At 46.0% G+C, this 18,203-nt stretch overlaps 1 protein-coding gene across 1 annotated transcript in view; it reads right to left on the bottom strand.

Annotated features, from left to right (window-relative positions):
- The window catches only part of HARS1 (histidyl-tRNA synthetase 1), a 116,731-nt gene that overhangs the window by 47,377 nt on the left and 51,151 nt on the right, over nucleotides 1-18,203 (bottom strand). Inside the window, exon 4 of the mRNA XM_030211774.1 lies at nucleotides 6,436-6,531. Coding sequence (XP_030067634.1) covers nucleotides 6,436-6,531 — 96 coding nt within the window. The remainder of the gene's footprint in view (nucleotides 1-6,435; nucleotides 6,532-18,203) is intronic.

Consider the following 18,203-nt stretch of genomic DNA (forward strand, 5'->3'; position numbering starts at 1 on the left):
GGCCCTGTGGCTTCGTGGATGGACTGCGGATGCAGCTTCTAAATCCAAGTTGTGTTCTCTTCCCTTTAATGGGTCCATGCTTTTTTGGTGAAGAGTTGGATAAATTGGTACGTGGTCTTGGAGATGCTAAGATTCCGCGGATGCCAGAATTGCGGCCTAGAGCAGGGGGTTGCGGCATGACAGGGCGTGCTCATTTGAAGGATGCCCGGCGCTATAGGCCAGATAGGTTCAGTATGGCGCCTAGAGGTAGATAGTTTCAGTGTACTCAGCCCTTTCGTGGAGGTCGTTGAGGAGGACGAGAGGTCTCGGGGGGAGCTCTGTTCTCCGGTCGTGCTTCGCAATGAAGGTGTGCGGGTCCAGCCTCTGGTGCGGGTAGGTGCTCGGTTGAGTCAGTTTTATCAGAGGTGGCCCCATATCACGACAGACCAGTGGGTTCTCGAAGTGGTGCGAGACGGGTACACCTTGGAGTTCGAGGACTTTCTGCCAGATTTCTTTGTAGCCTCCCCGTGCCGCTCTCGCTTCAAGGCCAGGGCAATTCAGCAGACTCTCCGGCGTTTGATAGATCTGGGGGCTGTAGTTCCGGTGCCAATTACAGAAAGGGGGACTGGTTGTTATTCGATTTATTTTGTGGTTCCCAAAAAGGAAGATTCCTTCCGGCCTATTTTAGATCTCAAAAGAGTCAACGGGGCGTTGAAGGTTCCCTCCTTTCGCATGGAAACGTTACGTTCGGTCACAGTAGCAGTACAGTCGGGAGAATTTCTCACTTCTCTGGATCTGACGGAAGCCTATCTGCATATCCCCATTCGGAAGGCGCATCACCAGTTTCTTCGCTTTGCGGTTCTAGGACAGCATTTTCAATTTTGTGCTCTGCCGTTCAGTCTGGCTACGGCGCTGCATACTTTTTCCAAGGTTATGGTGGTAGTGGCAGCGGCTTTAAGGCAGCAAGGAGTATTAGTCCATCCGTATCTCGACGATTGGCTGATTCGAGCCAAATCCTAACAGGAGTGTGTGGAAGCAACAGCGAAGGTAGTATCCGTTTTGGAGTCGCTTGGCTGGGTGGTAAACAGTGTCAAGAGTCACCTGGTTCCCTCTCAATCCCTGGAATATCTGGGGGTTCATTTCGACACAGTGCAGGGCCTAGTGTTTCTGCCGTCCATTCGGATTGCCAAGATTCAGGGGCTGATTCGTCAGTTTTCTGCCAAACGGTCCCCGTCAGCTCACGCGTATCTTCAGATTTTGGGGCTTATGGCGGCATCGATAGAGGTGGTGCCCTGGGCCAGAGCTCACATGAGGCAGTTGCAGTCAGCGCTGTTGGACCGTTGGTCTCCGCAGACTCAGAGTTTGGAGGAAAGACTATTCTTGCCGGAGGCGGTTCGCACCAGTCTGTGGTGGTGGCTTCATACTCCGAATCTGGAAAGAGGGATGCCTTTGGATCCTCTGGATTGGATTGTTTTGACCACAGATGCCAGTCTGGCAGGCTAGGGAGCACATTGTCTGGGTCAGGTGGCACAGGGTCTCTGGTCACCGGAGGACGCCCTCTGGTCAATCAATCGGCTAGAGACTCAGGCGATCCAGTTGGCGTTGCAGGCCCTGCAGTATCTTCTCACCGGCAAGGCAGTTCGAGTTCTGTCTGACAACGCCACGGCAGTCGCTTACGTAAATCATCAGGGGGGCACAAAGAGTCGACATGTAGCCGAGGAGACGGCGGAGTTAATGCAGTGGGTGGAGCTTCATCTGCAGAGTCTCTCCACAGGTCATGTGGCCGGAGTGGACAATGTCCGGACGGACTTTCTGAGCAGGCACACTCTGGATCCAGGAGAGTGGTCGCTGCATCGTCCGCTGTTTCATCGGCTGGTGATGGAGTGGGGACTCCCGGTGATAGATCTCATGGCAACAGCCAGCAAGGCTCAAGTACCCAGGTTTTTCAGTCGGAGGCGGGATCCGCGGTCTGAGGGGATCGATTCTCTGCTGCTTCCGTGGCCACCACGTCAACTGTTGTACGTGTTTCCCCCTTGGCCCCTAGTGGGGCGGGTAGTTCAAAGAATAGATCGATACGTCAATATGGTGATTCTCGTGGGTCCGTATTGGCCACGTCGTCCGTGGTTCAGTGATCTAGTGCGTCTGGTGATCAAAGGTCCCCTGAGGTTGGACGGGTTGGTGGTGTTGGTGCAGGGCCCTATCGTAATGCCCGACCCGGTTCCATTCTCGCTTACGGCCTGGCTCTTGAAAGGGACAGGTTGAAGAAGAAAGGTTTTTCAGCTAGAGTAATTGATACTATGTTGCAGTCCCGTAAACAGTTCACGTCCTTTGCTTATGTTCGAGTGTGGCGGATTTTTGAGAACTGGTGTCAGGATCGTTCTTATTCTCCTTGGAACTCTTCTCTTCCGCAGGTGTTAGAGTTTTTGCAGGATAGGGTGGACAGAGGTCTGGCTCTTTCTTCTTTGAAGGTGCAGGTTGCGGCCTTGGCTTGTTTCCGGGGTAGGATCCGGGGGGTTTCCTTGGCATCTGCTCCCGATGTGGTTCGGTTTTTGCGAGCTGTGAAACTGATTCGTCCTCCTCATCGTCCGGTGATTCCGCCGTGGGATTTGAACTTGGTGTTGGAGGTTTTGGTGGATCCGCCATTTGAGCCTTTGGTTACGAGTACTTGGAAGGATCTGACTTTGAAGACAGTATTTTTAGTGGCTATTACTTCGGCTTGGCGGGTCTCGGAGTTGCAGGCTTTGTCTTGTCGGGTGCCCTTTCTGACCTTTTCAAAGGAGAAGGTGTCTTTGAAGCCGGTTCCGTCGTTTTTGCCCAAGGTGGTATCTTCCTTCCATGTGAATCAGGACATTTCTTTACCAGTTCTGGGAGATAGATTCGGAGATTCTTCTCAGCGCCGTTTGGCTAAGCTGGATGTACATCGAGTTTTGCGTTCCGCCGCAAGATATTTGCAGGGCGGTGGTCTGGTCCTCGCTGCATTCATTTGTGAAGCATTATAGAATTGATGTGCAGGCCAGGCAGGATGCGAGTTTTGGGGAGGCAGTGTTGACTTCTGGGGTACAAGGTTCCCGCCCTTAGATTTTTACTGCTTTGGTACTTCCCAAGCGTCTTGACCGGTCTGGAGGGTCGCTGAAGAAGGTGAAATTAGACCTTACCTGCTAATTTTCTTTCCTCTAGACCCTCCAGACTGGTCAAGAACCCTCCCGCTGTGTATATTTCTGGCTTTCTTTGTCCTAGTGTGCTTCAGAGATGATTGATATGGACATTTCTCTGTTGCTATTGCTGATAGGACTCTAAATTGGGAGCTTTGGTTTTCTGAAGTTCCGTTGTTTTCCTCTGGGTTTCAGAGAAGGATCGCAACGCTGTGGCGTTCGGTCAGTTGATGCACGTTACCAAGAATTGTTTCTGAATACAGGGTTCTTTGACCTTTCGGGGTTATAGTTTAGTTTTGCATTGGTTGCGTTCTGCTTTGTTAAGGATTTACTGGCTGCTTGGGGGTTGGCTGCTGGCTTATGCTTGGTTCAGTTTTTGTGTTCTCAGTCTCCCTCTGCTGGTAGGCGTGCATAACCCAAGCGTCTTGACCAGTCTGGAGGGTCTAGAGGAAAGAAAATTAGCAGGTAAGATCTAATTTCACCTTACAGTATTCTGTAAGCCATCTTTGCAATTATTAGACAAGCCTATGGCTCCCCTGTAAATGCTCCTTTGTATTTACAAGCTAAGCAAGTTGCTCACCTACATTAAGAATGGCACTGAGTGCGAGGTTGTCATTTACACGCACTGTGTGCTTACCCACATAAAGGAGAGTATTCTATAAGGTGTGCAAATGGCACCGACATTTAAGCAATAATTTATAGAATGAGGGGGTTAGTACTCTGAGCTGTTTAAGCGGCTCATAAAAACATAAAATTTGCCATTTGGACCAAAAGTCCCTCGAGCCCAGTATCTTGATCAATCTAGGCACAAGTACTTGTAAAAAAAAATCTCAAGAGTAGATTTATACCTTGCTGCTCAGACAAAAATGCCCCCCCCCCCCCCCCATTCTACCATGAACTTGTCTAGACCCCTTTAAATCTAGCTCTGCTATATGCCCTGACCAAAACCCCTGGCAACAAATTCCAGACACGAGTTAAAAAATAAAACTGATTTGATTCATTTATATTTCAGATTTTGCTTAATTATCCTATAGAACCTCTACGCATCTAACAATCAAATCAACTTAATACCTTATGTCATGCCCCCTAACTGCTACCAACTTCGATCAGACCCTCCCCCCATTTCTAATTCAGCCAATATAAGAAAATTACTGTCTCCAGCTTTTACAACCACCACCACCGTCACCTCTCCCAGCTCACTCACCCCACTCTGCCCCCTAGAACTAATACAATAATCAGTCCCCACCATTCCATACTACTTCCATGCTTTTTTGTCTTAGGGAAAACATTTCATATAAAATCAAGCCTTTTACCTTATTTAGGAAGGTCAAATAATTTAACACAAGCCAAAACTCCAAAGGAATGGAATTCTAAAGCCTAGGAGTGAAATGAGAAGAGCACAGACACAGATACCAAAACTTATTAGGAAGATCTCAATGACTGCCATGGCTCATAACAAAATAGTCCAGACAGATATTCTGATTTGGCCTTATGCAGACACTGAAATACTATGGCCAAGGCCTTAAAGGTAGATCTTTACTCTAATGAGAGCCAGTGTAGGCCACAAAACTGGAATGATGTAAATCAACTCTTCTTTCCCTACATTAGTCCACCCACTGTGTTCTGCAATAATTATAGTCACTACCACTTCATTGCAGGCAAGCCCTACTAGACAGCACTAGAACTAATCTTACCATCAGCCCATAGATGAAGGCAATTAAATATTTCTTTTGAGAGAAATATAGCTTTCAGATGTTTCAAAGAAACAGGAAAGACATGTGAACCAAAAGCAAAGTTGGAGCCTCCATGAATAGTTGAAGAGTAAATAAAATTGGCTCCAAATTCAATTTTTGGAGCTAAAATGTGGACCTGTACGCAAACTCCATTTCCAACTCCTTATTCTGGTTGCTTAGCCACAATAGCTCTTTGGGTTCAACTTTACCTATAATTCATCTAATCATGTTGCCACTGCTTCAAGACATGCTGTTGAATTAGACACAGCAGCTGATTATCACTAATGGAGAAAACCACTGCAGGTCACTTGCAAACAAAAGACAATCAACCTCATAAATCTAAATGAAATCCACAACAGGGGTAACACAAGCATTAACCTACAACAGTGAAGATATAGAGCTTTGTGGAACATCAACTGGCAAACTGTATGGTATCAACAGCAAATTGTTCCATAGAAAGCTCTGTGACATGTTTCTCATGAACCATGAAACCTCCACTCTTTTCACCCTCAAAACCAACCGATTTCACAACATGCTCAAGTGTCAAAAGCTTCTGAAAGACCCAACAAAACTTGCAGCACTATTTCATTTATCCATACACTTCTTAACATTGTGACCAATGAAACAAGAACTGCCTTTGTGTCATACCTGGCCCAAAATCTGGTCTAAAAGGAAAAGCCCATCATTTCCACATACTCCACAGGTTTTTGGTAGCTCACCTTTTTACTACTTTGTTGAGAAAAGGAAGGTAAAATACTGAACAGCAGCAGCTCAGCAGGATCTGCATATCTAACCTACAGATTGGAAGAGTAGCAGGCTAAGAACCAGCAAAGCCAGGGTTCAAATCCCACCTCACCCACTGCCAATCTTTGTGACCTTGGGCAAGTCAGTTTTGTGACTGTGATGATTGCTGATTATTTACGTTGCTTTTGGTTAAGCAATTATATTGTTTGGTTTTAATTGTCAGAACATTCATTGTGCTTGTTTCTGTTTTATTGTAAACTGCTTTAAAACTTAATTGTATTAAGCAGTATATTAAGTAATTAAATCAAATCTAGTTTATTTTATCAGTATCTGTTGTGTGTCAGGGTGCCTCAAAATATTACTGTTTATAGTCCCCAATGGGTCAGCATCACTCCTACGGCCACTTGCAGAGCCTGCAGGAAATACACTGCAAAGCCAAGATATCAAAGAACTTCTTAGCTATCTTATGCTTAAGTGAAAGTCAGAGGGTAATAAGCATAGCTCACAAGGTTTTCCCTCTTCTGTTCCCACCCCAGAGCAACATAACAGCTCAATTTATCTTGCTACTGAAAAGTATTTCTTCAACAAAGATTTACAGAATTCTCTGCCTCATACTAAGAAAGCAGTAGCATTAGAAAGAAACCCTAAACTTTTCTGTTTTCAGTGAAAGATCTAAACAGTTTAGATGCACTGAAGATTAAAAGAATCAAACTTTATTACAAATAATGTACTGCAGGGTTTGGGAGATATGTGCTGTTTCCAGTCCTAGAGATGTGAACAGTTTAAGAGCTTTCATCGAGATGAGAATGTTTGGCAGAAAAGGATACAGTGAGATCATAGCGAAGAGACAGCAACTCTCCTCCTTGGTCCTTCAGATCATAAATGAGCTTAGAGTCTTCCCCATATTTTCCTGTTAGTGTTTCCTACAAAAAAACAAAGAAGAACACAAACTCGTTTGAAAAGTGGTGGTGTCAGCAACTCCTGTTACAAGTATCTCTATATATAAAAGGCACCACCAACGTTCTAAATGAAGCCTCCAGCCGGAAGTGTGAAGGGGGAGAGATATCCGTTTTCCCCATGAGTGTCTGCCCCGCCCTCGCTCTCTCTGTAACACAAACAGTGAAGGAAAACACAGCAAAGCACGAAATCAAATCACTCTCTCTGTAACAGTGAAGGACTCAGAGGGGGGAGGGGAGAGAGGGCAGAAGCCCTCACTATCTCTGTAACACAACACAGCACAGCAGGAAACATAACACTGAAGGACTCGACACCCAGGGGGGATTGGACAGAGAGCAGAGGGGACAGACAGCACAGGGGAAGGGAGAGAGGGCAGGGACACACACACTCCCACATGCACACAGAAGAAAACCTTGCTAGCCCCCATTTCATTTGCATCAGAAACGGGGCTTTTTTACTAGTCTAGTAATATTACATATCACTTTTACATCTAACTGTGATAACAGATATAAAATTATTACAAGAACCCCACTCATTACATAATAATGATTCATTGCGTACTACTAGAACAGAGCTTCTCACACTGTGGAGGGCCACAAAACCTATGTTTGGAGTCATGACCTAGGTGAGCTCTCCCTAGGTGCTTCGTTATTCTGCACTTTTTGGGGATGGGGGGGGGGGGGAGGAGTCACACTATTTTATTTGGCTATCAAGGGGGTCACAGGCCAGAAAAAGATTGGGAAGCATTAATCTACAATAAGAACGCTAGTGCTCAGGACCTGCACACAGATCTGATTAATTGGCTGTTCAAAATTAACATCCATCTGGGAAAACAGGAACAATATTTTTTGTTTCGTTATGAGTCTTCATTCATGCCCATTTAAGTTTTTCTTCTATCATATAATTCCAATATCTAACTTGGCCATTGCAAAGTCATTGGCCAGAGGCTACAAACTATACAGATACACCCCGAGTATAGCCAGTAGTTGCCACCACTGCTTGATGGCCGAACACTCTCCATCTTTAAGGGCTACGATTATTTCCTCCATAGGAGTCTTGGAACAAACTGAACAGACTGAAGTTAGGACCTAAAGAGTGAACCAGATTAGAAGGGAAAATTAAGTTCTTACCTTGATAATTTTCTTTCCTTTAGTGACAGCAGATGAATCCATTAACTGATGGGTTGTATCCGCCTACCAGCAGGTGGAGATAGAGAACACTGAAAGCACATGGTGTTTCTGGATGCCCAGCCCCCTCTGCCTTCAGTATATGAAATTTCCAAAGCAGAGTGAATAAGAAAGGCAAAATAACAAACTTTCCTCACAGAGAATAAACACCCCTGAACCGGAGCAATAACCAAACAAAGGAGGGACGTTATCAACCTCCTGCAATACAAACAGCATGTAGTAACTCTGATAGCTTGTCTTCAAGTACTCCTAATGAAGCACAATGTCTGTATGCAACATCTGTACAAAAACTAAAGTCAGACAGGGAGGGATCATAGATTCATCTGCTGTGACTAAAGGAAAGAAAATTATCAAGGTAAGAACCTAATTTTCCCTTCCTTGTCATCAACAGCAAATTAATCCATTAACTGATAGGATGTACCAAAGCACTCCCTAAATAGGGTGGTGAACAGGCAACTCCGCGAGCAAGCACTTGCGCTCCAAAATGCACATCCTGCCGCACTGCCACATCCAGCCTGTAATGCCGCACAAAAGAGAGCTGAGAAGCCCAGGTAGCTGCACGACAGATCTCTTGAAGAGAAAAGACACCCGTTTCAGCCCACGAAGAGGACATTGCTCTCGTAGAGTGCGCTTTAAATGCTTCAGGCGGCGACCGCCCTGAAAGCAGATAAGCAGAAAAAATGAGTTCCTTAAGCCAGCGAGCTATAGTGACATCTGTAGATACTGCCACAGAGCACTGCGGACATCCAAAAGGCGCAACTGCCCAAAAGAGTCCGGAAACTCCTCCTTACAAAAGGAAGGAAGAAAAATGGGCTGGTTCAGGAGAAAAGCTGAAACCACCTTAAGCAGAAAGGAAGGCACCGTATGAACAGTTACCCCGGATTCCGAGAACTGTATAAAAGGATCCCAACAGGAAAGAGCCTTAAGCTCAGACACTCTTCATGCCGACGTCATTGCCACTAAAAAAAACTGCTTTGAAAGTCACATCCTTCTCAAAAGCCTGTTTAAGAGGCTCAAACGGAGATCGCTGGAGCTCCTTCAACATGAGCCCCAGGTACCAAGCCAGACAGGGCGACCGCAAAGGAGGACGGAGCCGAAGCTTCACTCTGAGAAATCGGACAATATCCGGAGAGCAGCAAGGGACAAGCCGGAGACTTCCCCCTCGGAAGCAGGCCAACACTGCCACTTGACCTCGAAGGGAATTGTAGGCTAGGCCCTTTTGTAGCCTGTCCTGCAAAAAAATCCAGCAAAAGCAAGACTGTTGCCAGAGTTGGCAAGATAGATTTTGGAGTACACCACGCCTCCAAAGTGCGCCAGATCCAAGCATAAGTCGCAGAGGTACACCGCGTGCGAGCCTGCAAAAGCGTGGCAATAAACTTATTAGAATAGCCCTTTGTCCCTCAATTGCGCCCCCTCAAGAGCCAGGCCTTAAGACCAAAGCAGCAAGGATCTTGCATAGTCACCGGACCCTGAACTAACAAGTTCCGAACCCGAGGCAAAGGAAGGGGCGCGTCCACCAGCATCCGCCGGAGATCTGCGTACCACAGACGCCTTGGCCAATCCGGGGCGATGAGAATAACCAATCCTCGGTGCAGGCGAATCCAAAGTAATACTCGCCCTATCAAGGGCCAAGGAGGGAACACATATAGGAGGCCCAAGGGCCAAGGTTGAGCCAGGGCATCCAACCCTGTCGAGCGAGGATCTCTCCTTCTGCTGAAAAAGCGAGGAACTTTGGTGTTTACGCTTGATGCCATGAGGTCCAAGCCTGAAGTCCCCCATTGGGCACAAATCTGAAGAAAAACTTCTTCTGCCAGTTCCCATTCCGCCGGATCGATTTGATGTCTGCTGAGGAAATCAGCTAGTACGTTGCTCTGACCGGATATGTGAGCCGCAGACAGCATCTCTAGGTGGCGCTCGACCCAGTCGCAGAGCTGAGATGCCTCTACAGCCAGGGCCCTGCACAGAGTACCACCCTGACGATTGATGTAGGCCACTGCTGTCGTGTTGTCCGACAGAACTCGGACAGGAAGACCCTTCAGCGTCCTGTGGAAGGCCAGAAGAGCCTGGAATATCGCTCTCAGTTCCAAGCGATTGATAGGCCATCCCGCTTCCGCGGTGGACCACAGACCCTGAGCATAGCGTCCCCGGCAATGAGCTCCCCAGCCCGAAAGACTGGCATCCGTTATCACCAGACACCAAAAAGGAAGCGCCAGTGGCACCCCCTGCCACAGCATGCTGTCGGAAAGCCACCAATTCATACTGCACTGGGCCGCAGGAAGCCACCTTAGTCTGCGTTGGTATTCCTGGGAAATCGGAGACCATTGCTGCAGCAGAGCAAGCTGCAGCAGCATCATGTGAGCTCTTGCCCAGGGAATCACCTCTATGGTGGCCGTCATCGCTCCCAGGAGCTGAACAAAGTCCCAAGCTCGAGGGCGAGGCATCCGCAGGCGGACCTGATTCTGAAGCTTGAGACGCCTGTTGTCGGGAATAAAAACGAACCCCAAAGCCGTGTCGAACTGGACCCCCAAATACTTGAGAGACTGAGAGGGGGTAAGGAGACTTTTGGGCATATTAACTACCCGCCCAGAGTCTGAAGAACTGTAACAACTCTGACTGTGGCAAGTCAGCTTTCATCTGCCGAATCCGCTCTGATGAGCCAGTCGTTGAGATAAGGGTGAACTCTGATACCCTCTCGCCTGAGAAAGGCAGCCACCACTACCATCACCTTGGAAAAAGTCCGAGGGGCAGTTGCCAGGCCGAAAGGCAAGGGGCAAAACTTGAAATGTTGGCTCAATACTGCAAACCGGAGAAACCGCTGAAGCGGCGGCCAGATGGGAATACGCAAATACGCTTCCTTGAGGTCCAGAGACGTGAGAAACTCTCCTGGCTGTACCGCCGCAATGACAGAGCGCAGGGTTTCCATACGGAAGTGTCGCACTCCTAAGGCCTTGTTGACTCTGCGTAAGTTGAGGATAGGTCTGAACGACTCGCCTTTTCAAGGCACCACAAAATAGATGGAGTAGCAACCGCAGTCGTGTTCGGCGGGAGGAACCGTAACCACCGCTCCGAGCTTCAGCAACACCTGCAAGGTCTTGTTTACTGCCACCCGCTTGACGGCAGTGCCGCATCAGGACTCCAAAAACACGTCTCCCACCGGGGCAGCGAATTCTAGTCGGTAACCTTCTCTGATCAGATCCAGAACCCACTGATCCGAAGAAATCTTGATCCACTCCTCGAGAAAGAGGGAGAGACGACCCCCCTACTGCAGGAACAGACGAGTGGACCGACGCCCCATCATTGTGGAGGATTGCCCCTGAACTCCTGGACGTTGCCCAGACGCCACAGCGCGTTTGTCCGAACGAAAGGAGTTCTTCTGCTGGAAACGTTGACCAAACCCCGCAGAGTGCCCCGGGCGATACCTGTGAGCTTCGCGAAAACGTGGCCTGGAAGAGGAGGGAAAAGAAGGACTTTTGGAAGAAGGCCTCGGCCTATCCTTAGGCAACCATTGGGACTAGAGTCCCCTAGGTCCTTAATCTTCTCCAAATCCTCCCCAAATAAAAGAAGGCCCCGAAAGGGTAACCTCACCAGCCTTTGTTTAGAGGCCATGTCAGCCGCCTAATGCCAGTGCCAAAGAAAGCGGCGGGCAGCAACCGCCACCGACATCTGCTGAGCCGAAGCTCTAACCAGATCATAAAGGGCATCAGCCAAAGAAGACAGGGCAGACTCCATACGCGGGCCGACTTCAGCGAGGGAACCCGCTCCATCGGCGGGCTGCTCAACCGCCTGCTGCAACCAGGAAAGGCAGGCCCGGGCTCCATAAGAACTGCAAATAGCCGCCCATAAGGACAGGCCCGAGATTTCAAAGGGCCGCTTCAGCATGGATTCCAGCCGCCGGTCCTGCATATCTTTCAAAGCGACCCCTCCCTCCACCGAGAGAGTAGGCTTTTTAGTCACAGCCGTGACTAACGCATCCACTTTAGGCATCCCAAAGAGGGCCAACCGACTTTCACTCAGAGGATAAAGGTGACACATAGCCCTGGCCACCTTCAAGGGACCCTCAGGGTAAGACCATTGAGCTGAAATAAGCTCTTGGATGGAAGCATGCACAGGAAAAGCCCGAGAAGGCTTCTTAGTACTAGCCATCCTAGGATTAATAGAAAAGACAGCGCCCTCATCAGGATCTTCAATACAAAGGGCCTGTAAGGCATCAGAAATGAGGACTGCCAGCTCGTCGCGGTGGAAAATCTGAACCGCTTTAGGGTCATCCAATTCCTGTGGCAACCAGCCACCCTCGTCTGGATCCTCAGTCCGTGAGGGCCTGCCAGATCCCTAAGACTCCCCGAAACTAGACCACGGGGGAGTACAGAGTGAAGAGTCCCCCTCAGACGGGGTATTCTCTCATCTACGTTTAGTGTCATCCAAAAGCTCGGGGGAAGAAAAAGTCTGCAGCAGACGCTGGGCTATCAAGAACTGGAGGCAGCAGTCCAAAAGGAATTGTCAGGAGCCTCAGACAGTGCTCTTTTTAATATAAAAGCCTTATGCGTCAGCAGCACAAATTCAGGGGAGAAAAACTTACCCGTGCATCCGCCCCCACGTTGGGGGAAGCGGAGGCAATAGCTCCTCTAGAAACCTCGAAACGAGGCGTCCCCCTGCACTCAGACTCCTCCGCAACCGCGAGGGTCGAATCACGTGGCGCCTCCAAGATGGTGCCCGCTGCCAACTCCATCAGGCGGGAAGAATCACCACCCGCCATGCTCGTGCCAGCATTAGCATCAAGGCAGCATGTGCTGCAAAGCCCCGCTGCTGATCTGCGTTTCCCACAGTGGGAGCAGCGCTTAACCCCTTCAGCAGCCATCAATATAGAAAACAAAATGGCGCCTTCGCGCCAAAACTTACCCCGCACAGAGCGCTGCCAGCGGGAACCTCCCCGGAGGAGCTGGGCATCACTTTCACCTCAGGAGACCGAGTCAAACGAGCTTCGGTCAAGGTGCACCGAACCAGGACCTCTAAAGAAAGCCTCTCTTTTTTTTTACTGTGAAGAAAGTTAGAGGCAGGCAGCCACAGAGAACTCCGGGAGGAGGGGGAATGGGGTAAGGCAGGGACAGGGAAAACCAAGTATGCCTTTAAAGTGGGCACCACCAGCCACAACACCCCCCCCCCCCCACTCTACTGCCAAAGCACAGGAGCCTCCCTAAGGCAGAAATCCAGGACCTGAGAAAGCAACGCCCACACCTGCTGGGAGATACTGAAGGCAGAGGGGGCTGGGCGTCCAGGAACACCATGTGCTTTCAGTGTTCTCTAACTCCACCTGCTGGTAGGCGGATACAACCCATCAGTTAATGGATTCATCTGCTGTTGATGACAAGGAAACTGGTTTACACATCAGAGAATAAAAGTAAATGGAATTTACTCAGAGAAAGGAAAGCTGAGTAGCGGAGTGCTCCAAGGATCATCATTGCAGCCGATTTTATTCAACATATTTATGAGTGACACTGCCAAAGGGTTAGAAGGGAAAGTTTGCCTTTTGGTAGATGATATGAACATTTGCAATAGAGTGGACAACATGAGAAGTAATCTAAAAATATTAGAAGAACAATAAATTTTAACTGCCAAACATTAAAGTGTACAGTGATGCACATAGGGATAGAAACCCAAAAGATTTGCATTTGCTAGGGGGTGAGAGGCTGACAAACACTGCCCAGGAGAGGGACCATGGGGTGATAGCGTCAGAAATCTAAGAACAGCAAAACTATGACAAGGTGGTGGCTGTAGCCAGAAGGATGCTAGGCTGCACAGAGAGAGGTATACCTAGTAGAAGAAAGGAGGTGTTAATGCCTTTGTACAAGTTGTTGACGAGGCCCCATTTGAAGTACTGTGTTCAATTTTGGAGGCCACATCTTGCTAAGGATATCAAAATATTATATCTATGTTATTTGAATATTCTTCCATGCTGTCTATTATGGTATTGTATTGTACTTGCATTCATTCAATGTACTCCGGACTACCTTTGATATATAGCTGTTATTTATTAAACATCATGTGTCCAAGATTCTGATATGCGGCTCCTCCTGATGAAGGAAGTACGAAATGCGGTCTCGCATTGAGGACCAGAATGAATAAAGACAATCAGCTGAAGTCATTTACTGTGCATGCATCTTTTCGATAGCCTTCCATGGGCAGAACATTGTTCTAACGTTGAATCATACCCATACCATTTGGGGGACAGCGATTGGATTAAGAGTGTGATGATATTGGACTATACATGAAGCCTTTGGATAGAAGTTCTGCTTCATAAAGTTATGAGATAATAGATCTCTATTACGGATCACGTGAGAGCAAGGAGTTTGTTTTTTGATCTGTATTACATATGATGTGTAAGTTAATATAGAAGTATACACAGGGTATGCAAGGTTTGAATGATGGTTGGCGAGTGGTTGTGAATATCGAAGTTTGTAACAAGGGAATTTGGACACATGATTTTTAATAAATAACAGCTATATATCAAAGGTAGTCCGGAGTACATTGAATGAATGCAAGTATAGAGCTAGTACTCTTATTATAAGCTGTAACCCTAATTGGTAATTTATTGTATTGTACTGACATCGTATTTCCAAGTTTACCTCATTAATTGTATTTGTTTATATTTGGCGATTTTAATATTGCTACAATGTTAGCAAACTTCTAAGTTTTATGTTAAGCTGTACCTGCTGTACACTGCCTTGAGTGAATCTGTTCATAAAGGCGGTTAATAAATCCCAATCGATAATTAAATCGAAAGACTTGAGGCAATTCAGAGGAAGGTGACAAAAATTGGGATATGATACAGACATTTTAAATATTTAAAAGGTATTAACATGCAAACTAATCTTTTTTTAGAGATGGGGAACCAGTAGAACTTGGGGTCATGAGTTGAGGTTGCACTTACTAGTGAACTTCATTCTATATTGGATAAAGGGGATATTGCACTTCTTGTCTCACTAGATCTCTCAGCAGCTTTTGATTTAGTGAATCACTCTCCCCTTTTTGCCTGTCTTTCCACTAAATGTCTAGTTGTGACTACTCTAGCATGGTTTATATCTTTTTTCATTGGTAGAACTTTCTCTGTCTCTTTTTCCTCTTCTGTTTCCGAGGACTTCCTGGTTTTTGTGGAGTCCCCCAGGGATCAATATTACCCTCTTACCTTTCAGTATTTTTTTTAACCCACTGGGAACACTTGCACAAAATTTTTCTTCTATGCTGATCTTTTCAACTTCCCCCCTTTCTCTTGATCTGGACCCTTTGAAGAGGGCACTCCACACACTGTCTTTCTACTCAATACTTACTGTTGAACATGTCCAAAAATCACTGTTTGCTGGATCACCGGAACACAAAAGAAACCTGGGTCTGTCATATTAGTTCTGTTCGTAGTATTTGACTTTCCTTTTCTGCATATTCTAATTCATGCCTTCATCATCATCTCAAGATTAAACTACTACAATACTGTTTATGCTGGCATTTCTCGGGTTCAACTTGGCAGCGACTCCAAAACTGTTCAAAATTCGCTAATACGCCTCTTATTTCATTCGAAGAAACCTTACCCCATGATCCATGCAGATACACTGGATGCCGGTAAAGTTTATAATTTGGTTCAAGATACTTGTCATAAATCACAAAGTAAACATGGGATTTTCGGTTTATCTTTTGTTGCTGAATATTCCATAGACCCCGTCTCATTCCCTGTGCTCTCTCAACACCCAATGGCTAGTATTACCCTCACTCAAATTTGGTCACTATGAATCGACCAGATCATCTGCTTCCTTTTTTCTAGCGCCTAGCCTCTGGAATAATCTTCCTCCTAGCATCAAAACCAAACTCTCCCTAACAGGATTTAAGCTGCTGTTGAAGACCTGTTACTTTCAGCTGGCATTCAACATATCCATTACCTCGATGTGTCTCCAGCAGCTTGAATGTTCTCACCGGGCTGCAGCTTTTGGTCTTAAATTATTATTATTTTTTTGTTACTATAGCATGAATGAATTCTTTCCTATTTTAGAGTTCCTTTTCTTATTCTTTTTGATTTTATTGTTGTAAACCACAATGACCTTTTGTTAGCAAAGATGATATATCAAATTCTAGAATAAACCGATGTGGTTTTAGATGTGTAGGCCCTCTGCTATGGAATAGCCTTCCTTCTGAATTGCGGCTATACACAGCTACACAACATTTAGAAAACCTTTAAAAGTATGGTTCTGTGATAAAATGTTTAAGGTAAGAGTGATAGGTGGGCTGATTAAATAATGCTTGTTTTATATATTTTTTTATTGTTTTAACTGTAACTCACCTCAAGCTTATATGGTGAGATGTGATTATCAAATTGTGCAAACTATTCAAAGTTCAGAGAGATACCACGAACAGTGAATTCATTAATACTAGGGTACAATGTACTCAACAATGAGATTAGTCATAACACTATTACATGTTATTTTTGCAAGCAGAGATTGATAAAAATATAGCTATTGTTCAATCAAAAATGTTTAACAATTAAAAATTCTGATTGCAGTTCATCACATTTCCACTTTATTTAATATACAGTGGAAACCCAATACAATATGCCCCGCAATAACATGAATCCGCATATAATGCGATCATATGTGATCATGTCTTGGCTCCCATTTTTTTTTTTAAACATATAGCTCCTTTTGTAACAGATTAATTTTTGGTTCAATTGTGTTCATACTCTATTGACTACACTATAATGCGATATTTTATGAATCCCAATCATAGTGTTATATCGGGGTTCCACTGTACCACAAAAAAATATCTAAGTAGTTTACAGTACAGTAATAATATCTAGGGTAGAAAAAGGAAAATTACATAAGGAGACCTATGCTAGAATCATGTTTATGAAAAGTGGAGAGAAGGAAGGGATAATTACTTCTAAGGCACAAAAGGGAGGGAAGGAGTGAAAAGGAAGACAAAACAAGTCATTGCTGTATAAGGGTAAAGTTAAGCACAAGCAATATTAATATCTTTACTCAATTTTTAATTGCTGTTCTGAGTGGGACAGAGCTGGCAGGTAACCAAATAGTGACAATATTCAACCTGCTAGCTGATAAGTTAACCGCATAAAGTTAGGACAGAGTCAGTCCACATAGGGCCGTACAAGCACATTTAAGATGGCTAGCTAGCTGGGTTCACATCGGGCTCTGCAACTTAGATTAAATAATTACATTTTCTGCCTATTTACAACCCAAACTTTTATTGACTGCTGCTCAGTCTGTCTTCAGGAACCAGTTGTCAATCTTACTTTGAATTTCTTCAATTTATTTTGGATGGAGAAAGGAAATTTTATCTTTCCTTCACATTGCAAATAACTCTCCTTATGCCCTGTGATCGGAGCAGGATCCTTATTTACATCTAACCCCCTGGACAACAAAGAAAAAGCCTACAGCAATCTGCATCAATTGGACCATCAACTGGACCATCCAAGGCTATCAGAACCAGAAACTATAAAATTCATACCTGCAAACCGTGAGTCAAAACTTTATTTTAACTGTATTTATTTCTAAAACTCTGAATCTGTTAGATTCCTTAAAACTAAAGGCAAATATCATCAATTCCCTCTACAAAGCAATTCACTACTACTACTACTACTTATCATTTCTATAGCGCTACTAGACGTACGCAGCGCTGTACACTTGAACATGAAGAGACAGTCCCTGCTCGACAGAGCTTACAATTTAATTAGGACAAACAGGACAAACAAGAGATAAGGGAATATTAAAGTGAGGATGATAACATAAGGGTTCTGAACAAGTGAACAAAGGTTAGGTGTTAAAAGTAGCATCAAAAAGGTGGACTTTTAGCTTAGATTTGTAGATGGTCAGAGATGGAGCTTGACGTACCAGCTCAGGAAGTCTATTCCAGGCATATGGTGCAGCAAGATAAAAGGAACGTAGTCTGGAGTTAGCAGTGGAGAAGAAGGGTGCAGATGGTAAAATTATGTATAATCATACCTGATAATTTTCTTTCCATTAATCATAGCTGATCAATCCATAGACTGGTGGGTTGTGTCCATCTACCAGCAGGTGGAGATAGAGAGCAAACTTTTGCCTCCCTATATGTGGTCATGTGCTGCCGGAAACTCCTCAGTATGTCGATATCAAAGCTCCATCCGCAGGACTCAGCACTTAGAGAATTACACCCACGAAGGGACACTCTGCCCAGCTCACCACCGCCGAAACGGGGGAGGGGAATTAACCCAGCTCATCCCCACACAAGTGGGGGAGGGGAATCCGTCCAGCTCATCCCCGCGGAGCGGGGGAGGGACACCACACCCGCCGATGCGGGGGGATCTGGCTTATCCTGCAACCGCAACCGCGGGAGGAGCTGACTGACCCTAACACCGCCGAAGCGGGAGGGGTACAAAGCTGCCCTACAGCCGCACGAAGCGGGAGGGAGTGCCGGCAGAA

The sequence above is a fragment of the Microcaecilia unicolor genome, chromosome 8, assembly GCF_901765095.1.
Source record: "Microcaecilia unicolor chromosome 8, aMicUni1.1, whole genome shotgun sequence".
Lineage (NCBI taxonomy): Eukaryota > Metazoa > Chordata > Amphibia > Gymnophiona > Siphonopidae > Microcaecilia > Microcaecilia unicolor.